This window comes from Neltuma alba, unplaced genomic scaffold, assembly GCF_004799145.2.
Source record: "Neltuma alba isolate B1F8T4 unplaced genomic scaffold, ASM479914v2 tig00012996_pilon, whole genome shotgun sequence".
Lineage (NCBI taxonomy): Eukaryota > Viridiplantae > Streptophyta > Magnoliopsida > Fabales > Fabaceae > Neltuma > Neltuma alba.
Genome location: NW_021637347.1, coordinates 252,022 through 276,386, shown reverse-complemented (window position 1 = coordinate 276,386; position 24,365 = coordinate 252,022). Strand labels below are relative to the sequence as shown.

General features: G+C 36.1%; 3 protein-coding genes across 6 annotated transcripts; all 3 read right to left on the bottom strand.

Annotated features, from left to right (window-relative positions):
* Positions 1-850: 850 nt before the first annotated feature.
* LOC114733362 (glutamate receptor 3.6) lies at positions 851-5,321 on the bottom strand. 3 transcript variants are annotated; one of them, XM_028920821.1, is made up of 8 exons: positions 5,231-5,321; positions 5,055-5,119; positions 4,392-4,699; positions 2,926-4,277; positions 2,560-2,837; positions 2,382-2,413; positions 1,886-2,292; positions 851-1,469 (listed from the first exon to the last, which is right to left on the bottom strand). In XM_028920821.1, exons 3-8 carry the CDS (start codon positions 4,657-4,659, stop codon positions 972-974), a joined length of 2,835 nt encoding a protein of 944 aa, XP_028776654.1. In that variant the 5' UTR covers positions 4,660-4,699; positions 5,055-5,119; positions 5,231-5,321; the 3' UTR covers positions 851-971. The 3 variants fall into 3 exon arrangements, with proteins under 3 accessions (XP_028776654.1, XP_028776656.1, XP_028776655.1); XM_028920823.1 differs by lacking the exons at positions 5,055-5,119; positions 5,231-5,321 and having other exon boundaries at positions 2,926-4,269; positions 4,392-4,477; XM_028920822.1 differs by lacking the exons at positions 5,055-5,119; positions 5,231-5,321 and having other exon boundaries at positions 2,926-4,312; positions 4,349-4,401.
* A 7,173-nt stretch (positions 5,322-12,494) lies between these two features.
* LOC114733409 (glutamate receptor 3.6-like) lies at positions 12,495-16,490 on the bottom strand. Of its 2 annotated transcripts, XM_028920868.1 has the most exons (7): positions 16,405-16,490; positions 15,907-16,177; positions 14,164-15,500; positions 13,752-14,029; positions 13,578-13,609; positions 13,064-13,470; positions 12,495-12,987 (listed from the first exon to the last, which is right to left on the bottom strand). In XM_028920868.1, exons 2-7 carry the CDS (start codon positions 16,169-16,171, stop codon positions 12,547-12,549), a joined length of 2,760 nt encoding a protein of 919 aa, XP_028776701.1. In that variant the 5' UTR covers positions 16,172-16,177; positions 16,405-16,490; the 3' UTR covers positions 12,495-12,546. The 2 variants fall into 2 exon arrangements, with proteins under 2 accessions (XP_028776701.1, XP_028776702.1); XM_028920869.1 differs by lacking the exon at positions 16,405-16,490 and having other exon boundaries at positions 12,496-12,987; positions 15,903-16,075.
* A 3,532-nt stretch (positions 16,491-20,022) lies between these two features.
* LOC114733410 (glutamate receptor 3.6-like) lies at positions 20,023-24,015 on the bottom strand. Its single transcript, XM_028920870.1, has 7 exons — positions 23,976-24,015; positions 23,489-23,759; positions 21,746-23,082; positions 21,334-21,611; positions 21,146-21,177; positions 20,664-21,070; positions 20,023-20,590 (listed from the first exon to the last, which is right to left on the bottom strand). Exons 2-7 carry the CDS (start codon positions 23,751-23,753, stop codon positions 20,153-20,155), a joined length of 2,757 nt encoding a protein of 918 aa, XP_028776703.1. The 5' UTR covers positions 23,754-23,759; positions 23,976-24,015; the 3' UTR covers positions 20,023-20,152.
* Between the last annotated feature and the right edge of the window lie 350 nt (positions 24,016-24,365).

Below are 24,365 nucleotides of genomic sequence, written 5' to 3'. Positions count from 1 at the left end.
ATTAGTGTACTTTTCATAAATGAACAGATTATTAATCATACACCTATTATTATGTTTTTACGCTTATCTTTTGTGGGAAGGCAAATCTTAAGTTCAGAATATTTCTTCAATTTCTTTTCATTTCTTCATTTGAGGAACTTAATTATTCATATTAACCAAAACAACTGAAAATAACATTATTGTTGAATGAGCACCACTCCTTTCAATTCTTAACATAAAAGTTAAAAGCTAGTTATTTATATAAAACATGTATTATTTTCTTGAAAATATCTTTTTAATCATTATTTGCATAGTAATTACCTGGGGATGAAAACATTTTTGTATCAAAATAGGAATAGGAATAATTTGAGAAGTAATTATAAATCTGGCCAACAAAATAAATTGACGTTTTACATTTATTACTCGGGTAAACTCCCAAGCTATATGATTAGAGAGAAGTAACTACATCAAATGCGCAATACTCATGTGATGGGAATATATGATTAGAGAGAATAATTTGATCCAATAATTTTATTCAAGCAAGAATGTTAATTAAAGTTTGAAAAGGACGATATCGTTTTCAGAACAAATCAGAAAGGCATGGGTGAAAAAAAATTGCGGATTTTACAAGTACAATTCTCTTTCATACAAAATGACATGATACAACGTTAATTGACATGTCCCTTGCAGAAGACTATTTTCCAGCACCTCAAAGGGGTACCGTCATCAGCATTTTAGGCCATCCTTCTACATTTGATATACATTGAAAACCCACCTACTCCCTCCTCTCTTTTTCTGTAGTAACGGTTACATAAAACTATATATATATATATATATATATATAACATATACGCATAAAGAGATCAAAAAGTTACAGAAAAGCAGCACTTGCATTAGGGAATAACATCAGATTTGCTGATAAAGATTAGTGCTGTACTGAGATATCGATATATAGGCTATAATAGCGTGTCGTGCAAGTAAGCGAGAGATGATCAGGCGTCATAACCACAATCAGCGCTTTTGGTTGAAGAGGATTGAGCATATTCCTTGTTGGAATATATGTTTGAAGATGACAATGATCCACCCACAGTACTACTGCTTCTGGACGAGATCCTTTCCAGTTGTCTTCTGTTGGAACGATGCTTAACTTCTTCCTCTTTCTCGTTCACAAATGTCAGGAAAGTCCGGAGACGTGCCGACATCGAGCTCTGGCTGGAGGACTCGATTTCGTCGGAGTAGTGTTTGGCGTACTGTCTCATCATTTGTACGAGATAGATGAGGAGGGCGAGCAGACAAGCGAGTCCACATACTAAATAGAGACCCCAGAAGGATTTAAGATCAAGTCTGTCCACTTCAAGCTTTGCACCTGGTGCTAGGCATGCGCTCTTCAAAAGCCATTTGTCATGGATCCTTTGAAGATCTCCATTCTCTGATAGTTCCAGAATGGCTGTTGAAAGGTCAACTGCTAAAGGAGAGTCTCTAGGAAAGGCCTGAAGGAAAGGGGGGGGGGGGAACACACGGAACAACTCATATTGGTAGTCTTATCCATATTAGTAATCTGATATTCTACGACAACTTCAAATCCGGAAACTGACATGAACAAGTTGAATTCCCTTGAGATTTTATCAAGCCTCACATTTGACTAGCATGGGATAAGTGAATTGAAACAGAGAGATTTTTAAAGTATAAGAGGACCAAATGATATGACTGTATTGCGCTCTGATTCTACTGAGAATGAGGGTTATATGGATAACAGGCTTTACAGAGTCAGGGACTAATGGCATGAAGTGCAGAACAAAGCTAGAGCCAAAAGAATAGTTGTCTTGAGAAATAAAAACGCAAGTAAACAGTAAATCCTCAGCAGTAAAAAGGAACAAGAAACCCAAAATAGTGTACAGATACTTACAAATCCCCAACCATTTCTGGTGAACTCTTGACCTACAATAGTAAAATCACACCGGCTTGAAAGGAAGAACTCAATAAAAGCACGCTCATCCACATATGCAGCGACACCGCCTTTCCAGGGACCATCTTTTAATGCTTTAGCAATCTCAACTCCTTTCTGCAGAGGAACGAGTCTTGATTCATGAATCCCAACTTCCTCAACTAAGTAATCTCGAGTGAAAGAACCCTGCAAGTAGCCAATAGGTTCTTTGCTCTTTACTAAGCTTTCAATGCCCTTAATGGGGGAAGAAAGCTGCTGTACTGTGAGGATTGAGGTCAGACTTGCTGTGTAACTTGAATTAATTATAAGAACCACAAATAGCCATATAAGTAGCACGAACCGACCAAGTGTGCTCACTGTATTTTCCCCTGCACAGTCAATAGACGAGTAAATTGTAAGTCAAAAAAGATATTACTTAGAGCATGGCTGTTACAAAATACAAAGATCCAGCACTTACTGTGAGCAAAGAACATGGTTGAAAAGCTAAACCTGCCAAGTATAACATAGATAGAAGTTATAGATGTGCCCTGTGCCTAAATGAATCAAAAAGTACGAACTGTAACATAGTATTGTTACATGCATCAACAAATTTCAGATATGGTTTAAAGGATTAAGAAAGACGCATATTTCCTCACCACAAAATTGTCACGACTTGCTTTTTGGGAGGCCCTCGAAAATCATCATTCAGCCTATGCTCCAAGATCCAAACAACAGCACCCACGACTAAGAAGAAGATTGCTGTGACACCCCACATCATCGGCGTAAATGGTCTCAGAAAAGCCCATGCATTGGATTCTACCTTCTTAACAGGTGCTACGACTGCTAGACCGGACTCGATATATGGCTGAGTAAAATCCACCATCTTTGTTCTTTCTGTTGTAATCGTAATGTCACCCACTGCAGCATCAAAGACCTGTAAGGGAAGAAGAAAAGTAGTCAGTCTCACAGGAGCATATTTCAAAAGGCTCAAACTCCACAGACAAATAATGGTGGACACTTACGCCAGCCGTGATCAGACGAACAAGCTCAGTATTATTAGGATTGCTGTGACCATCCCCAAATGGAATGAACTTATAGGGAGCCGCATAGGGCAGTAAGTTCACAGCAGCAAGGAATACATCAATGCAGAATCCCGTGAACATATCAGTGCCTTGTATTTGTGAGACAAATGATCGGAAACTAACCCTTCTTGGTACTCCAATTCTTAAGTGCCTTCCATTGTTTGGAAAAACCCAACCACGGGGCTTCTGTGTTGTTTCTCCAGGCCAGATCACAGGGAGCAGCTTTTGATTCGCACTGGAACGATTGGCTGGTTTTGAATAAAGTACTTCTGGAGAATCAACAGATAATCCAGAGTGATTAGACCAATAACCAATCCTCCTTGCGCCTGTTCCTATTACATTGATGATTTCATATGATGGATTCATAGGATTCCCATCAGCCGCATACTCAATATGACCTGTTACCCCAGTCATGTTAACCCCATAAATACTTGTACGCAACAGATTTCCTTGATCAAAGATGTTCACTGCATCAAGATGCAAGCTGTCTCCACGTAGTTGAGATAACTTCGAATCATAGGAGAATGTGATACGGTTCCCTTGTTTGAAAAATGTATCAAGTGCACGAGCAAGCATATAAACAGTATCATATGCATAGAGACCAAAAGTGTTCAATCCAAGTGGACCATCAGCAATCGCTCCCCTAGTCAGGTTTTTCCACCTAGAAAAGAACCTTCTCTTGAGCTCTGAATCAGGTGTGTGCATACGCAGTGTGAGAACTCCTTGAATTTCATCTATTTGATCTGGAGGGATGGGACTCTCAGAGTCCAGAAGAGTAGTGAGAAAGTTGGTGGCTATCCAGACATACCCAGTTCCCATCATCCCAAGATATTTTGCCACATTAAATACATGGGGCCCCCATGCAGCATTAGTGTGAAGAATTATAATCCGAGATTCAGCAAGAGCCACCTGAACAAGCACATCAGTAATCTCCTCCTTATTTGCTTCAGGGCTTATCGGTGCTTTATATGAGATTTTACAACGTCTCTCTGCAAGCTTATCCCCTAAAGAACCAATTCCATTCCTCCCATGGTCATCGTCAGCATAAATTGCAATAACCTCTCTCCATCCATAGAAGTCTACAAGCTCAGCAATTGCAGTCATCTGATAAATATCACTAGGAGCAGTTCTAACAAAGAATGGGAATTGAAGGGAAGAAAGTGTAGGGTCAGTGGCTGAAAATGATAGAAGTGGAACTTGGAGCTCGTTTGCAACATGAGATATGACATGAGCTGTTATGGATGTCTGGGGACCAATTATAGCCACAGTGTGTCTTGCCATGAGCTGCAAGACTGTTACGCATTGGTAATTTAATTAAATGACAAAGAACTATAATCTGCAAAAGTTTTGAAATAACTTAAAGTGAAAATAAGACCCCAAAAATGAGGATATTGTAAAGGACGTACCCTCAGAAATGCTTAGAAAACCTCTGTATTTGGAGTCCTCTTGCATTGAGACCCTCAGCTCAGTTTGTTCAAGAATGGAAGGATCGGAATTTATATCTGCAACTGCCGCTTCAATAGCTATTTTCACAATTCTACCCACGGTGGTATTGAAAGAGAAAAGCGCTCCAATATTTACAAATTCAGGTATTGCTGAATTGTTCACGCCAGCCCCAGATGAAGAAAGCCCATTAGAGAGGATCATTAACATCGCAAGCCAAACGTTAATCATGGTTGCACGTTGCTTAAATACAAGCCACTAATTTACCACCCTGCTCAGCGAAACAGACGATGAAGAAGTTATAAGAATGCTGGATTTCCCTCTTCCCCACTCTGTTTCGAAGGGGGAAAAAAGAGCGCGCACACGAACACAAGCATAAAGACATAGACATAGACCCTTAACAGCATAAACAATGTTTCAAAGCTTGAAATATTAAAGCAAAAGATTTCCTCAACAGAAGCAGAAAATCTCATGATGCACACCACCAAGGCGAGAAGGAATCAAGCACTAAAGTTCCGGCCTTCAAAGCAATGGTAGCAGATAGCTCAAGTTAGCAACTCAGCTGGAATTCACTGGTGCATACCAGTAGATTCGGCATGTCCTAGAAAATTTAGCAGAAAACTAACCTGAAATTTTGGGTCGAAGCCGGGTTAACTCCAACCAGAGGACGACCATGAACACTCCCGAAAACCTGGGCAAAGAAGAAAAAGGAAGAAATCTGAGAAGGAACAGAAAAATAGAAGTTAATGAATAAAGTAGCATTCATGATTATGGGAGCATGAGTCACAAATGCTATACCCACCTGGATATATTCTTGCCCTCTTCTTCGTCTTATCGTTCTTGTTGTGTATAGCCAAAGGCTACTATTCCGTTGGCATCTATACACTCTGGGGTTGTAATGGCGCCTGCTCATGTGGGAGAAGTATGTCCTCACTTAATTTGAAGACAAATAAATGGTCACTATACAGTGTAGAAGCACGCAAACAGTGAGAAAGATGGCCCCTTGATGGAGCACCGTGGGTATGAACAAGACAATTAGAAGAAGGACGCCATTGGATGCGATGAGATTAGCTTCCAATGACGTGGACTGTATGCAGGAATAGTCAAGAGAATCTGGCCTGCACCCCCGGACGCCACTCACTGTGATGATGGGAACTTCCCAATAATAATATTTTACTATCATATCATTTTGTTTTTTGTTTTTTGGCGAACAAGGAGTACTTATAGGAAAATTTGAGGCATCCCAAGCTTAAAATCCTAGAAGAAGTGACATTTGATATGATATTTTCTAAATATAATCAAATGACAGAAATATCTTTATATCAAAAAGTTTATTAATAAGTTGTAAACTGATAGTTATAAGTGCTAAGCAATAAATAATAAGTAATAAATTATGAGGAAACAATGACAAGTATTAAATAACTAATTACAAAAAATGTACTAATAATGATAAATTTGACAGCTTCTTTTTAAAATCAAATACAAAGATATTTAGTAGTGTCAGACATGATATTTCATAAAATCCGATACAAAGATATTTTAGTCATTTGACTATATTTATGAAATATCATATCTGACACTTCTTTCTCTAAGGTTTTAAACTCTTGAATAGCTGAATTGAAATACTGTAATTTTCAACATCTTTTTATGCTATTTTTCTGTGCTTGTATAATACTATGATAAGAAATTTTTATCAATTTTTAATACAAAGTTGAAGAACAAAAAGTAATTTTGAGTTATTTGATGATGTGAGGACACATTGAGAGGAGAAGAGAATGGGGAGAAATTAGAAGAGGCCTTGAATGGATGCCAAACGCGTGGCGTTGAAGAGGGGCATGGTTGGGAGGGAGGGAGGGAAGGCGGCGAGATGAAAGAAACAGTAATGCGGTTGTTGGAGGCCCATATTTGAAACGTGACAAATGATCAAAAAGACGAGTGGGCCCCACTTTCCCTTCATGGGGTCGGGCATTGAAGATTTTAAATTTCAGATTTATAAAATAAATAATTGTTTATCATTAAAAATTTCGGTGAACTGAATTCAGTTCCTTCAAAGGACATGTTTATGATTATTTTTAACCGTATAATAGTACTGCTCACCATTTGTCATCACCTTCTCTTCAATAGATGTCATGTCACGTTGACTCTTCCACAAATACTTTCATTATTAATTTTATTTTTTTTCTTATATAACTGCACACCAATGTCAACACACGAAGCTCGGTCACCGTACGCTCATAATGATCCTTTGAAATACAACATTTGTTATCGTATAAAATTGCTAGTCCTGTAGCAATGCCATAAAATTTTGTTTTTTTAACCTTATTAGCAAGTTGAGTTGTGCTATTTTTGAGTTAAATTTGTGAGTATTAAATTTGTGAAGATCTAGTAATATTAAATAAAATTAAAGGAACGTATCTGTATTTGATTTTTTTTTTTGCCTGCTACCTATAGTTAATTTTTCAGGGGAAAAAAGGGCAGCTACATGGAGGAGGAATAATGAGAAGAAAATAGAGAAAGTTAGAATAAAGAAAATTAAATTAATTACGCAATTAAAAACGAGAGGAGTTGCTTCACACACACGGGAACAGTTCCTTCTTCTCATGCACTAGTCAAATGCAAGAGAGCAAAAACGGACGATGATCCATGGGGACACTCACCCCTTTAGATTGACACCTTAATCGACTCTCCTTCATCATTTCATTCATGATTCATGTGATGTTAGGCTCCACGTTGCCCTTTAATTTTGCTCTAATTATGCTGGAAAAAGAATTAATATTTTTGTTCTATTTATAAAGTAGAGAGAATTTTTTTATATAAATATACAATTTTATTATTTACTTATCATGGGCTTGATTTTTTTACATGAAATATAATGTATATTAAATAAAGATAAAGTTAAAAAGTTATCAAAATCTAAATAAAAGTTAATAAATTTTAAAATTTTCCTGTAAAACATGTTGAAAGTGACAGAGGAGTATTACTCTAATTCAATTAATATCATCTCTAATATTGATATCTAAAATTTGAAATAAATTATTTTAGTTCATAAAATTAAATCTTATTTTGATTCATCCAAAGATTTTTCAGCTTTGAAACAATGTTTTTTTTAGAATCAAAATTATCGGCTTTAAATTTTAAGAATCAAAATTAAAGTGAAGTCAAATTTTAGAAATTAAAAGCAGTATTAATCTATTTTAATTTTATCCATTCTGGTTATGTTGATGATTTCATAACTTAAAATGTGCATTTTTTTCAATATTATTTTAAAAAATAAAGCGTGTAAACGTCTACTATATACAAACGTTGTTGTGAAATGGCAGAAATTAAATTATTGATCACATGCCGCCTGATATTTCAGGTCCGTATGAGTTGTTGCGGCTTAGCAGGACCTGAGGACGTCCGGTTAAGCTGACAGGCCCACGACTTTAACAACAACTTCAATAATTTATTAACAGTTACTTTTTTTTTGGGCCAATACGCAAGTCCATATTATTACTCAAGGAAAAAACAGAACAGTACAAGAACTGACAGGTAAGAACCCGAACAAAGAAACAAAAAACGCATAAACCAAGCACAAGGCAAAACAACACATAAACCAAAGGAAAGCAAAGCGCGCAACATCAGCCAATGCCACTTTAGGGTTTGTTTGGATGAAACTAAATCGTGGTTTAAAAAAGTGATTCTGGAGAATAGATTCTGGGGAAAATAGATTCTGTGAAGAATAGATTTTGTAAAAAAGTGATTCTGAGAAGTGAGAGTGTTTGGATAGTTGTTATCAAAAGCACTTTTTATATATATAAATTACTAAAAAAAAGACATAAGTTAATATGATAATTACAGAAAAAATAGATTTTATGATATATTTTAATTTGAAGGAATAAAATTGTTAATAATATGTTTTTTACCAACATAATTAATAATACATAAGATAATATAATTAATAAATAATTAATGTGTATATATATTTATAAAATATAAGATTAAATATATTTATAAAAAAATATGTTTATAAAAAAAATAACAAGATACATATCATATAGGCCCTCACACTCTCCCTTTTTTCTTCAAAAGCAAAAAAATTTTGCTTTTTCCAAAACCATGGTTTTGACCCAAAACCATGGTTTTGGTTTTTGGAAGGGGTGTTTGGGTGATTTATTCCCCAAACCATGGTTTGGGTCCCCAAACCATGGTTTGGGGTGTCACCCAAACACACCCTATATTCATCAAAGTTGGCAACCACATCTGCAGAAGAACTTCCAGCATCTAGTCTTTTACTAGAGGCATCATCACAAGTCTTGAAACCATTCCATCTTTCCAAGTCTAAAGCTAAAACCTTCGCTAGAAGGAGTGTTGGTTGGTCAATCCACTCGTATGGGCACACTCCCTTTCTACAACTGACAGCAAGAAAATATGCTGCTTCATTACTCTTCCTAGAGACAAGAGCAATCTCCACACCATTCAATACATTCAAGGCTTCAATTACCTCTTGCATTTCCCATCTACCTTTCCATTCAGCACACTCTGCTGACTTATTTCTCCAGCACCAGTAGATCTCTGAACAGTCAACCTCAATCACAACATGAGTCAAGTTCAGTTCAATAATAAGAGAGACTGCTTTCCTTACAGCAAGAACTTCAAATAGAAAAGCAGAATCTGACTTCACTCCTCCGAATCCCCAGAGAAAATTGCCATCTTCATCTCTACAAATTAATCCAATAGCTGCCATGTCTGAAGTAAAAGAGCCATCACAATTAATCTTTATCACACCCACCTCTGGAGGGCGCCACCCTGACCAAACACCTTGATTCCCCATTTTCTCATCATCATCTACCTGCCACCCATTTGCTCTCCAAAATTCCTTCACTGCTTTTTCTGCAGCATTCACTACCTTAATTGGATCAGGTTCTATTGCTTCAAACACTACAGAATTCCTCCCTTTCCAAATCAGCTAGACAATCCACACTACATAAGCAATTCAACATAACATCATCAAACAAAATCTTTTTAAACCAACAACCAACGCTCTGGAATCTAGCACCATCTACTTTCCAATTTAGAGTAGAACCGAACCACACACACTTGGCCCATGGACACAAGAAGAGGGAGTGTTCAAGATTTTCTACCTCCAAATTACATACAGGACATATCTCAGATGTTCTGCATCTCCTTCTCACCAAAGCTTCCTTCACTGGTACTGCACCCACCAAGCATCTCCACACAAAATGCTTGATTTTAGGCAGCACCCTCAATTTCCACACTTTGCCCCATACGGCATGAGGCAATGAAAGAGAACTTCCAGTCCTACCATCAACCACAATCCTCTTTAATCTTGCCTCTGCGTAACCTTTTTCATAGCATAACCTTTTTCATAGCATACAGTCCATTCTTCTCTTTCTCCCAAATAGGCTCATCCCTTCTTTGAAAATAATGTGAATCAATACTGCAGATTTTCTGCACAATTTCAACAGGGATAAAAGGTCGTAATTTACTAACATTCCACCTGCCATCAAGTATTAATTCAAAAACAGTCCATTTTCTCGCTTCTTCAAGGATAATGGTTAGTTCCGAAAGGCTACACTTCAACTCAGGTATCCATTTATCAGACCACACATTCACCCTCCTTCCATCGACCATCACCAATTTTCCAGAAGATACTCTCCTTCAGCAGACTTCTACCGTCAAGAATACTCGACCATAACCAGGAAGCTTTATGGCCCTTCTTTACATTCATAAAGGAGGTTTCAGTGAATTAAACTCCCTTCAGAACCTTCACCCACAGTTCATCATCATTATTCATCAATCTCCATGCTGTTTTGGCCAATAGAGCATCATTCATAGCCTCAAAGTCTCTAAACCCCATTCCCCCATCTTTTTTAGACCTGGTCATAGAACTCCACGCCTTCCAATGGATTTTGCTCCCTTCCTTTCCCCTATTCCACCAGAACTTTGGAATCATTCCATCTAGATCTCTGCAGGTTTGTTTAGGGAATTTGAAGCAATACATGGGGTACATAGGTACAGCAGTAATCATAGCTTTAATAAGCACTTCTCTACCAGCTTGGCTCAGAAGTTTGCTACTCCACCCTTTAATCTTTCTACCAACTCTGTCTTTAATGTAAGCAAGGCCTGATTTTTAGGTTTTCCCCACACGTCAGGAATCCCTAAATACTTGCCTGGTTCATCTACATCTTCAATCTTCAAAGTACTGCAAACTCTCCTTCTCACATCTCTAGGAGAATTTTTCGAGAAAACCAGTCCAGATTTAGCAAAATTTGCTTGCTAACCTGAAGCAGTGCAATAATCATCTAGAATCTGAGCTAGTTTCCTGCAGTAACAGTCCCTTGCATCCATAAAGAATAGTACATCATCTGTAAAAAAACCGTGAGTCAACATGGGACAAGTATTGGACAGCTTGATTCCTCTAAGGAGACCCATTTCCACATTCTTCCTGATCATACACGACAGAACTTCAACAACTAGGATGAAGATATACGGAGAAAGGGGATCACCCTGCCTTAAACCTCTTCCAGGGTTGATTTCTGCCACCTTCCTACCAGAAAGACACAAATTCAGTTTGACAGAAGAGATGCACTTCATAACCAGATTAACCCACAACCTGCAAAATCCGAGCTTGAGGAGAGTGGCTTCCACAAAATCCCATTCCACCCTATCGTAAGCCTAAAGCCTTACTCATATCCATCTTCAATGCAAAGTCACACCTAACACCAGTTCTTCTTTTCCTCAAAAAGTGAAACACCTCATGTGCAACAATCACATTATCATGGATCAACCTGCCTAGGACAAAAGCTCCCAGATTCTTTGAAATGCACCTACTCAGTAGTGGTTATTAACAGTTACCCAAAATTAAGAAAGTTCAACTCTTTATTAAAAATAAAAACTTTTTACGAGTCAACTAATATGTATTAATCTTAGTGGAAGGGTTTGGGGACCCAAACCATGGTTTGGGGAAGAAGTCAACCAAACAGGGAAGCAAAATATGAAACCATGGTTTAAGGTAAAACCATGGTTTTGAATCCCAAAACCATGGTTTCGGTGGAAGTGGTTTGAAGTTGCTTCTGGCTCAAATTTTCCAGACGTTGGTATGGGCCCAATAGCATATGACAAAGCAACCCCCATAATTGATGCATCACTCTTCATTCCACACTCGTTCCTTCACTATTTAATCTTATAATTTATAAATATATATACATATTAATTATTTATTAATTATATTATCTTATATATTATTAATTATGTTAGTAAAAATTATTTTATTAACAATTTTATTTCTTCAAAACAAAATATATTATGAAATCTATCCCCTATATAACTATCATATTAACTTATGCCTTTTTTAGTAATTTGCACATGTAAAAAGTGTTTTTGGTAACAACTATCCAAACACTCTCACTTCTCAGAATCACTTTTTCACAAAATCTATTCTTTACAAAATCTATTCTTCAAAAGCTATTCTCCAAACCATAGTTTGGTTTCATCCAAACACCCCTGAAGTTGAGTTTCCAACATTCTTTTTTCCCAAATATCATGTCCAAAAAGATTTTTTTCCCTAAATAAGAACTTTTCACTGATCTTCCCAAAAAAAATTTGAAAGTAAAAAAAAATAAAAAAAATTGGACGTAAAAAATAAACAAAATAAAATAAAATATTTGATAGGTGGAACAACCTCGTAAGAAAAATATCTTATCCATATTAGAAATTAAAGGCACGTTTGAAATGACTTATAAACAGCTTATTAATTATAATTTAAAAAATATGATATAAGTATATGAAAAAAATTTTATTTAAATTTATGTGAAACGTATTTATATAAATACTTATATAGTAAGTCAACTTATTTATAATTGAGTTCTGTGTGATAAGAATATACTCTGTAGGGTCCTATTTAGTACAGTATAACACAGCGAGGCACATCAGATGTGACCCATTTTATGATTTAAAATATGACAAGAAAAGATTTAAAAGAGACAATATATGCATACAACTACTTCTTTATTAATTATTTTGATTTTTTGTATTATTTATACAATAGGTGGTCATTTTAAACATCCGTAACATCCCATTAAAGCGAACCACAATGACCACATTCTCTAGTTAACACTACGAAGGATCATTTTCATAACGAACACCGTCAGTATTGGAGCCATCCATTGACCCATCTTCATGTGCTACTTTTCTACTTCTCCTTGGCTTGCTGCAATTCTTTCCTTCCTCTTCTTTTTCATTGACAAAGGAAATAAATGACCGGATTCGAGTTGAGTGCGACAAGCCAGCAAGGTCGCAGTCGGAGTGGCGGCTGAAACGGTAGGCCATGCGAATGACATAACAAACCAGAGCTATGAAGCAGGAAATCCCACAGAGAAGAAAGAGACCCCAAAAGCTCCTTAGCTGTAATCTGTCTATGCCTTGCTTTGAGCCTTCTGAACTGCACGCACTTCTTGAAAGCCATTTGTCATGTATTCTTTGAAGATCACCATTCTCTGATAGTTTTAAGATTGCTGTTGACATGTCTATTGCCAAAGGAGAATCTCTAGGAAAGGCCTGCAACACAAGCATGTGCATAATTAATGCACTTATTTCCAAGTTTCATGAAGAAAGAAGGAGAAAAGCAACTTACAAAACCCCAACCCATTTTGGTGAACTCTTGACCAACGATTCCAAATTCACATCTGGTTGAAAGAAAGAGCTCCATGTAAGCACGTTCATCGATGATTGCTGCAACACCACCATTGGCAGGTCCATCCTTCAAGGCTTTCTCATACTCTGATGGAGAATCCAGCGGCACAAGTCTGGATTTCATGATGTTGAGTTCTTCAATGAGGTAGTTCTCTGCAAATGAGCCTCGTAGATAGCCAATGAGGTCTTTGCTGGTTACTAAGCTCTCAATTCCTTTCACTGGGGAAGAGAGCTGTTCCACTGTGAGAATAGAGGTCAGGCTTGCTATGTAGCTGGAGTTCAGTATCAGGACTACAAATAGCCATATTATCAGCACTAAGCGACCCAGGGTGCTCAAAGTTCTCTCTCCTGCAAAGAGTTGATGATATTATCCATCCAAAAAATGAAATTAACTATATAATATTCACTAGAATTTTGTGTGAAAAATCAAAACGAAACTGTAGTCTATCACTCACTATGTGCAAAAAATAGGGTTGAAAAACTAAACCTGCAAAGAGAAACTTCACATGTTAGCAACAAAATTTATGATGTGTGTTTGTATATATAAAGCACTATTTAAACACTATAACTCAGGGATTTTATGAAGTGTGAACCAAAAATAGACCTTCAATAGTATATTCTTTCCTCACCATATAATGGTCACAAACTGTCTTCTAGCAGGACCTCGAAAATCATCATTTACTCGCCGTTCTAAAACCCACACAACTGCTCCCACAACAAAGAAAGACATTCCAGTCACAAACCACATCATTGGAGTAAATGGTCTTAGGAAAGCCCACGCGTTAGAATTTGACTTTCTAATAGGAGCCACAACGACTAGCCCAGACTCAATATATGGTTGTGTGAAATCCACTATCTTTGTTCTGTTTGTGGTAATAGTAATGTCACCTACCACAGCATCAAACTCCTGCAATTATGAAGGCAAAGGCTCAAGATACAGTATGTCTGATAAAACACATAAAGATGATGAGAAAACAAACAGATTCAATATTTAGCCAAAAAGATGTTGGTAATTCGTTTAGATCAGATGTTTATACTTACACCACTTGTGATTTTTTGCAGAAGTTCTGAGTTTAATGGGTTACTTTTACCATCTCCAAATGGGACAAAATTGTATGGAACTGGATAAGGCAATAAGTCTAGTGCAGCTTTGAACACATCTATGCAATAACCTCCGAACATTTCAGATCCTTCAATTCTTGACACAAATTCATGGTAACTAATCCTGAGAGGCACCCCAATTCTCAAATGCCTTCCATCGTTGGCAAAAACCCAACCACGAGGTGTTGCAGTTGTTTGGCCAGGCCATATCACACCATAAAGCCCTTTACTTGAGTTTGAATAACCAGGTGCTTGTCCAGTTTGTAAACCAGAGGAATTGGACCAAAATCCAATCCTCCTAACCCCAGTACCAATCACATTAATGATTTCGTATGAAGGATTCATAAGCTCACCATCTGGACTAAACATCATTTGACCTGTTAGACCAGTTCTATTGACCTTCATAGTTTCTTCCAACAATAACCTCCCGTTAGCAAAGACATTTATAGAATTTAAGTCCAGTCTACCCCCTGTTAGTTTGTTTAGACTTGAATCATTTGAAAATGATAAAGTCCCTCCCCTATTGAAAAATGAATCAAGGGCATATGCAAGGACCCAAACAGTGTCATAGGCATAAAGGCCATAAGTGTTCCACATGAAAGGACTTTGATCAGGAGCTTTTTTCTGTACTAAATTACTCCACCTGGAAGATAAATTCTTTTTCGTTCCAGAATCAGGTGTGTACATTCTCAAGGTTATAACACCTTGAAGGTCATTCATGTATGAAGATGACCTAGTTGGATCAGTATCTAGGACTGTGGAAAGCCAATCAGTGGCCAACCAGACATACCCGCTTCCCAACATGCCTAGTGACTTAGCCACATGAAGTACATCTACACCAAAACTAGGGTATATGTGTAGGACTATAACCCTGGACTCCCTTATAATGACCTTAACTAATGCATTGTTTATTTCTTCCCTGCTTATGTTATTAGGCATAAGAGGGGCTTTATATGAGATCTTACAACGTTTCTCAGCGAGCTTATCTTCTAATGCAACTATCCCATTTCTTCCATGATCATCATCGATGTAGATTGCTATCACATCTCTCCATTGATAGTAGTCAACAATATCTGCCATGGCAGCCATCTGAAATTGATCACTATGTGTTGTCCTAACAAAATATGGGAACTGAAGAGAAGTCAAGGTAGGGTCTGTTGCCGCAAATGATAGTAACGGTACTTGCAGTTCATTGGCTATGTGTGAAATCACATGAGCCATCACTGAGTATTGGGGGCCAATTATGGCCACTGTATCATTCTCCATCAATAATAATGCTGCCAAAACAAATAAATCAACATAATCATTAGGAATTTGAATCCTTTTCAGTGAAGGGAATGCCTAAATCCTAATGAGAGAGAGAGAGAGAGAAGGTGAGATTTGAAAAGAAACTTATAAAGCTAACAAAGACAAAGGCATGCGATTGCTCAGCCTGCAGAAACATTACCTGGTTAGGCAGATATTTTATATTCATGCATGCATATATACATTCAAAAAGAGAGTAGAACAAAAATGCAACTGTGGATGTAAAGAATCCAAGTATAAAATCGACCTTGATTGCTAGATCTTACCAGTCTTTTTCTCTTTTTTTAACTGAACTTTCCAGTATTACTGGTGCGTATGAAAAATTGCATAAGGAGAAAAAAATTTAAAGAGAACATATATAGTTTGAGAAAGACCTACAGTCAATGATGCCGAGAAAACCAGTGGAGAATTTGGTGTCCTGGAATGAAATATTAAGTTTAGTTCCATTAAGAACTGATGGATTGGAGTTTATATCATCCTTTGCCGCATCAATTGCAACTTTTGCAACTTTGCCAGCGGTTGAATTGAAAGATAGAATTGCCCCAATGTTGACGACACCAGGTCTTGCAGGAACACCGCTTAATCCGTTTGAATAAATGCCGCAGTAGAAAATCACAAGCACAAGAAGCCATATTTTCTGCATAACGTGCTGTTTGGCCAAAACAAACTTGCAACTTATATCGCTATGAAAGAGAAGAACAGTGAATCTAGAAATAAAAGAGCAGACAAGTATAGTGGTAAAAAATAGACACTAAACACGTTAAGTTTTGCATGGCTTGGCCTCTGAATGTACGAGTGTGGCAACTTAAAAGCAAAATGAAAAAGGAAACAACTTTTTCAAAAGAGAATACAGCGTAAGCCATAATATTGACTTACTTTTTTCTTTTGAATAAGAAGGTGAGGGCTGAAAGCTAAGAGATAGATGAAATCAAATGCTTTTTCCTTCCTTAGGCTTTAAGGTTGAAACAGCCCATGGTTGTTTATGGATGTGTCAAAATGAAGCGGCATGAAACCCTTTATATAGGAAGTGGCCAGGCTGAGGTCATAAGTTATGACATTTTTTTGTGTGTGCTCTCATTGTGAGGCTTTTCTAAGTCACACTAGCATTTGAAAACTGCTCCTCTGGTCCTATTTATAAGGCAAAGAGAAGATATTTTTCTAGTCTTATTTATAGGCACCGAGAGATATTTTTTATATAGATGTATAATTTTACCCTTCATTTATTATTGTATTGACTTTGTTTATATAACGTATAATATACATTAAATAAGGATGAAGTTAAAAAATTATTGAATTTTAAATGAGAGTTAATAAAATTTTAAAATTTTTCTTGATAGAGGTGGTAAAACAGGCTGGCCCACTGTGGGTTTGAGACCATGCGGGCCAGTCTTAAAAGGACCGCCTCTTGATGTGTTCATTTATAAATTTTAAAAGTCACTCTATTATCAATATATCAATATTTATATGCACAATATAAAATTTATATGAAACCGTGAAAGATGCGGCTTGTTCTTCAAACTTCATGTAACATAGTTACATAGCCCATATTTAATTAGTTAATTTATATATAACGTAAAATTTAATTAATTTTGTGCTTTTTACCCTAAGATAAACCTACTATTTACGGAACTGGATCTCTTCAATTGGGGTCCTGTTAATTGAGTCATAACTGGGGTAATCAACCATTAGATCGTGAATTACACATAAAAACCTCGAAGTCGCTAATAAAAAAATTTGTAATTTCCCTCAAAATTATCAAATCAAAATTTGATGATTGACATTGGTCAATTGAGGGCATCCAAATCCACTATTTACTGCATCAATTTAAAGGGATGATGATTTGTAGTCGCCTTACAGTTTAATAGGATGAAAACTCTTATGCAAGTGAGAAGTTGTGGGTTCAATTTTATTTATAATTAGGTTATTATCAGGTTATTATTAGCTGTTCCTTTTCTTTTTTTTGGAAAAAAAGGAGGCTAGGTTACCCTCGCCAATCAGTTGGATCCATTTTTGTCAAATTCATGAGTTGGCTCTTTGAATTTAATGTTTTTATATTTTCAGCTTATAAAATTATGTCGAGTTACTCTTAAACTCATATTAGCTATAAGCTCAGTTGAATTTACGAGTTCATTTACTAAGTTTATTGTTTTTATATTTTTAACTTTTAAAATCGTGTCAACCCACTTCTAAACTTGTACTAAATTTTTAGATTAAGGTATGTTTAATGACTTTATATATGATTTTTATAAAAATTTCTTTATTGAATATGGTAAATTATGAAAGCTGATTAATTTCATGTTAATTATTTGGATGTAAAATATATTTAAATGAATTTGTTGTTTTTTATATTTTAATTATTTAATTATATAGTTTTACACCAATTTATTAATAAAAATAAACTCTTATGAATTTATAATCCAAGCTTATACTCCTATCACGAGTTTGACAATTGTGTTTGGGTGTTTGCAAATTTCCCCTGACTATTCATTGTCCACGTTCCCTCATTGGTTATTATCTAATCTGTTAATTTATTAATAAAAGGGATGATATTTGTACGAGTGTTGTGCAGATAATATATTTTACTTAAAAAGTGCACACAACTGGGGAAATAATGATGTGGCAAAGAGAATCCAAAACAGCAATAATTTCCAAATGGAATGCCTGCGCGCACTCAATTAATTAATTAACTCACACATGCACTTTCTTTGCAAGACAGCCAAACTAATTGGGACAAACCCACACACATTCTTTCAAAACTCACCAATAATTTTTGGTCAAGAAAAAAAACTGACCAATAAAATAGTTAGTAGTACTAAGTTTTGTTTGGGATTACATAATAAAATGTTATAATTAAAAGTGCAATGTATACGCACGCTTAAATGCAATCCCCATTATCCTTTGGAACATATCGGGTGTGCCGTTCTGTGAGCACTTTGTCAAGTGGCCTCTTTAATTAATTTGCTTCTTCTTTTTTTTTTGTTCTTTTTTATTTAAATATTGACATTCATAATGCCTGATTGACCAAACAAAAAGTGTCAATCTTTAATGGGGGAATTTTTGCTTTTTTTTTTTAAAAGTGAAATTCATCATTTAGTATGCAGGATAAACCGAAGATAGACTTAAAAAAAGGGTAATGTTCATAAGTAATGGAAAGTAGAATAAAATGGAGGGAAATTGTTAATATTCCTTCGGTCTTTAATATAGAACTTAATTATTGAGTTGATTTTGGTTCTAAATATAATATCTATTTCTCATATTTATCATTTTTTTTCTAAATCACTCTCATGGATACTCCCTTAATTATAATCAAGTAGAAGAAAAAGAGAGGATACTAAGGAAGATGAATATGGTGTTTTAGGAAAAATATATTATATTTTTTATAATTAACTAACTTATTTAGCTTCCTTAATCTAATCAAATTAATTAAATAGATATTATATTAAGAACCGGAGGAGTATATTTTTATGTGTTTATTATCCAAAATAATTAGTGACGATAAAGTCGTAGCATTTTTCTTGAGTTGTCATTAATTACCTAACAAAACATAAGAAAAGGCTGCATAGTTTTATCGTCGATTTCCGACTTATCAACACGTGATTATTCAACAATTCACACACACATAAAGTCAGAAGACGGAGGAGGTCAGGCGTTTTTAGGACGCACGTCGTCCAAAGAGGATCGAGGTTGTTTGGAATTGGAAGGAAAGAACTTGCTGAGAAAATTCCGCGGGGAAAAAGGACGTTGAAAGGGTCAAGAGCTGCACGTGTTTTCACAAACCCGCAGCGTCTCATTTGGCCTAACATGAATTCTTGCGTGCAACCGCCTCTTCTATCTGTAAATTAGTCTTTATGTTCAAATAACATCTTTCTTTTCTATATCCTGTGCTCCTTTAATTCTATTTATAAATCAGAGATTGATTTTTTTAATCCTATTTATAATTTATTTATTAAATTTTTATCATGAATATACTATATTGTCCATTATTTATTATAGTACTGATTTTTTTAAAAATATATATATTAAATTGGGATAAAGTTAAAAAGTTGCTATATTTTAATGATGACCTAATATAGTTTAAGTTTTTTTTTAATCTATGTGAAATATAGTGAAAATGCCTTATAAATAAGAAGAGAGGCGTATTTCCTTACGTAATTCATCATCTTAGAAACATTAATTTTTCAATGAGAATTTAATTCTCAATTTTCCCATGTAATTTTTTTTTGAATTCATTATCTCCTTTTTTCCGTATCTCACTCTATGCACACCATATCTATGGGGTGCTTGGAAACCCCAAAAAAACAATTTTAAAAAGTACTTATATATATAAACTGAGATAAAATATTTTCACATACTTATTTTGGATACCATAAAATTACCTTCAAAATTATAATTTGGCTTCCATTCAAATACCTCTTATAGGCTTTAAATTCTTTTTCCCACCTTTAAAAAAGTAAAAAAGTGGAAGATTGCATTACGAGAGAGTTTTTTCCCCTATACAAAAATTCAAAGACATAATATTTATTATATTTGTATATCAACATTAACAATTACTTGATTGTCAGGAGTTTTATAATTTCTATTTTTCTAGTAAAAAATACTGTAGTTCATTAATACGTGGGAAAAACTATTGACCATTTTCACAACGAACACTGTCAATAGTGTAGCCATCCGTTGACCCATCTTCATGCACCACTTTTCTACTGCTCCTTGGCTTGCTGCAATTCTTTCCTTCCTCTTCTTTTTCATTGACAAAGGAAATAAATGACCGGATTCGAGCTAAGTGCGATGAGCCTGCAAGGTCACAATCGGAGTGGCGGCTGAAACGGTAGGCCATGCGAATGAGATAACAAACTAGAGCTATGAAACAGGCAATGCCACAGAGAAGAAAGAGACCCCAGAAGCTCCTTAGCTGTAATCTGTCTGTGCCTTGCTTTGAGCCTTCTGAACTGCATGCACTTCTTGAAAGCCATTTGTCATGTATCCTTTGAAGATCACCATTCTCTGATAGTTTCAAGATTGCTGTTGACATGTCTATTGCCAAAGGAGAATCTTTGGGAAAAGCCTGCAACACAAGCATGTGCATAATTAGTGGACTTATTTCCAAGTTTCATGAAGAAAGGAGAAAAGCAACTTACAAAACCCCAGCCCATTTTGGTGAACTGTTGACCAACGATTCCAAATTCACATCTAGTTGAAAGAAAGAGCTCCATGTAAGCACGTTCATCGATGATTGCTGTAACACCACCATTGGCAGGTCCATCCTTCAAGGCTTTCTCATATTCTGATGGAGAATCCAGCGGCACAAGTCTGGATTTCATGATGTTGAGTTCTTCAATGAGGTAGTTCTCTGCAAATGAGCCTCGCGGATAGCCAATGAGGTCTTTGCTGGTTACTAAGCTCTCAATTCCTTTCACTGGGGAAGAGAGCTGTTCCACTGTGAGAATAGAGGTCAGGCTTGCTGTGTAGCTTGAATTCAGTATCAGGACTACAAATAGCCATATTATTAGCACTAAGCGACCGAGGGTGCTCAAAGTTCTCTCTCCTGCAGAGAGTTAATGATGTTATCCACTAGAATTTTGTGTGAAAAATCAAAACGAAACTGTAGTCTATCACTTACTATGTGCAAAAAATAGGGTTGAGAAACTAAACCTGTAAAAAGAAACTTTACATGTTAGCAACAAAGTTTATGGTGTGTGTTTATATATATATATATATATATATAAAGCACTATTTAAATGCCATAACTTAGGGTTTTTATGAAGTGTGAACCAATAATAGAGCTTCAATAGTATATTCTTTCCTCACCATATAATGGTCACAAATTGTCTTCTAGCAGGACCTCTAAAATCATCATTTACTTGCCGTTCTAAAACCCATACAACTGCTCCCACAACAAAGAATGACATTCCAGTCACAAACCACATCATTGGAGTAAATGGTCTTAGGAAAGCCCAAGCACTAGAGTTTGACTTTCTAATAGGAGCAACAACAACAAGCCCAGACTCAATATATGGTTGCGTGAAATCCACTATCTTTGTTCTGTTCGTGGTAATTGTAATGTCACCTACCACAGCATCAAACTCCTGCAATTATAAAGGCAGACTCTCAAGATACAGTAGATCTGATAAAACACATGAAGGTTATGAGAAAACAAGCAGATTCAACAGTTGGCCAAAAAGATCTTGGTAATTTGTTTGGATCAGATGTTTATACTTACACCAGTTGTGATTTTTTGCAGAAGTTTTGAGGTTAATGGGTTAGTTTTCCCATCTCCAAATGGGACAAACTTGTATGGAACTGGATAAGGCAATAAGTCTAGTGCGGCTGTGAACACATCTATACAATAACCTCCAAACCTTTCAGATCCTTCAATTCTTGAAACTAATTCATGGGAACTAATCTTGAGAGGCACCCCAATAATTAAACGCCTACCATTGTTGGGAAAAACCCAACCACGAGGTGTTGCTGTTGTTTGCCCAGGCCATATCACGCCATAAAGCCCTTTACTTGAGTTTGAATGACTAGGTGCTTGTCCAGTGTGTAAACCAAAGGAATCGGACCAAAATCCAATCCTCCTAACCCCAGTACCAATCACATTAATGATTTCGTATGAAGGATTCATAAGCTCACCATCTGGACTAAACATCATTTGACCTGTTAAACCAGTTCTATTGACCTTCATAGTTTCTTCCAACAATAACCTCCCGTTAGCAAAGACCTTTATAGAATTTAAGTCCAGTCTACCCCCTGTTAGTTTGTTTAGACTTGAATCATTTGAAAATGATAAAGTCCCTCCCCTATTGAAAAATGAATCAAGGGCATGTGCAAGGACCCAAACAGTGTCATAGGCATAAAGGCCATAAGTGTTCCACATGAAAGGACTTTGATCAGGAGCTTTCTTCTGTATTAAATTACTCCACCTGGAAGATAAATTCTTTTTCGTTCCAGAATCAGGTGTGTACATTCTCAAGGTTATAACACCTTGGAGGTCATTCATGTATGAAGACGACCTAGTTGGATCAGTATCTAGGACTGTGGAAAGCCAATCAGTGGCCAACCACACATACCCACTTCCCAACATGCCTAGTGACTCAGCCACATGAAGTACATCTACACCAAAACTAGGGTATATGTGTAGGACTATAACCCTGGACTCCTTTATAATGACCTTAACTAATGCATTGTTTATTTCTTCCCTGCTTATGTTATTAGGCATAAGAGGGGCTTTATATGAGATCTTACAACGTTTCTCAGCGAGCTTATCTTCTAATGCAACTATCCCATTTCTTCCATGATCATCATCGATGTAGATTGCTATCACATCTCTCCATTGATAGTAATCAACAATATCTGCCATGGCAGCCATCTGAAATTGATCACTATGTGTTGTCCTAACAAAATATGGGAACTGAAGAGAAGTCAAGGTAGGGTCTGTTGCCGCAAATGATAGTAACGGTACTTGCAGTTCATTGGCTATGTGTGAAATCACATGAGCCATCACTGAGTATTGGGGGCCAATTATGGCCACTGTATCATTCTCCATCAATAATAATGCTGCCAAAACAAATAAATCAACATAATCATTAGGAATTTGAATCCTTTTCAGTGAAGGGAATGCCTAAATCCTAATGAGAGAGAGAGAGAGAGAAGGTGAGATTTGAAAAGAAACTTATAAAGCTAACAAAGACAAAGGCATGCGATTGCTCAGCCTGCAGAAACATTACCTGGTTAGGCAGATATTTTATATTCATGCATGCATATATACATTCAAAAAGAGAGTAACACAGAAATGCAACTGTGGATGTAAAGAATCCAAATATAAAATCGACCTTGATTGCTAGATCTTACCAGTCTCTTTCTCTTTCTTTAACTGAACTGTCTAGTATTACTAGTGAGCATGAAAAATTGCATAAGGTGAACAAAATTTAAAGAGAACATATATAGTTTGACAAGGCCTTACAGTCAATGATGCCGAGAAAACCAGTGGAGAATTTGGTGTCCTGGAATGAAATATTGAGTTTAGTTCCATTAAGAACTGATGGATTGGAGTTTATATCATCCTTTGCTGCATCTATTGCAACTTTTGCGACTTTGCCAACTGTTGAATTGAAAGATAGAATTGCCCCAACATTGACGGAACTAGGTCTTGCAGGAACACCACTTAATCCGTTTGAATAAATGCCGCAGTAGAAAATTACAAGTACAAGAAGCCATAGTTTCTGCATGATGTGCTATTTGGCCAAAACAAACTTGTAACTTATGTCACTATTAAAGAGAAGAATGATGGACCTAGAAATAAAATAGCAGAATCTAGAAATAAAGAGCAGACAAGTATAGTGATGAAAAATAGACACTAAACACCTTAACTTTTGCATGGCTTTGCCTCTGAATGTGCGAGTGTGGCAACTTAAAAGCAAAATGAAAAAGGAGACAACTTTTTTACTTACCTTTTTTCTTTAAATAAGAAGGTGAAAGCCGAAGGCTAAGAGTATGAAATCAAATGCTTTTTCATTCCTTAGGCTTTAAGGCTAAAACAGGTCATGGTTGTTAATGAATGTGTCAAAATGAAGTGCCATGAAACCCTTTATATAGGAAGTGGCCAGGCTGAGGTCATGAGTTATGACGTGTTTTGTGCTCTCATTTTGACGCTTTTTTAAGTCACACTAGCATTAAATTACTAGCATCACTTTTTATTGGGTTTTTTTTTTTTTTTGGTTTTTGCCATAACTCCTTTCTATCATACTCTCTCCCAATCTCACGCTCAAGAGAGCCTTAAAGAACATGGTTGGTATCAGTTAGGCTACAACGCCTTAACCATTATTAATAAGGAGAATTAC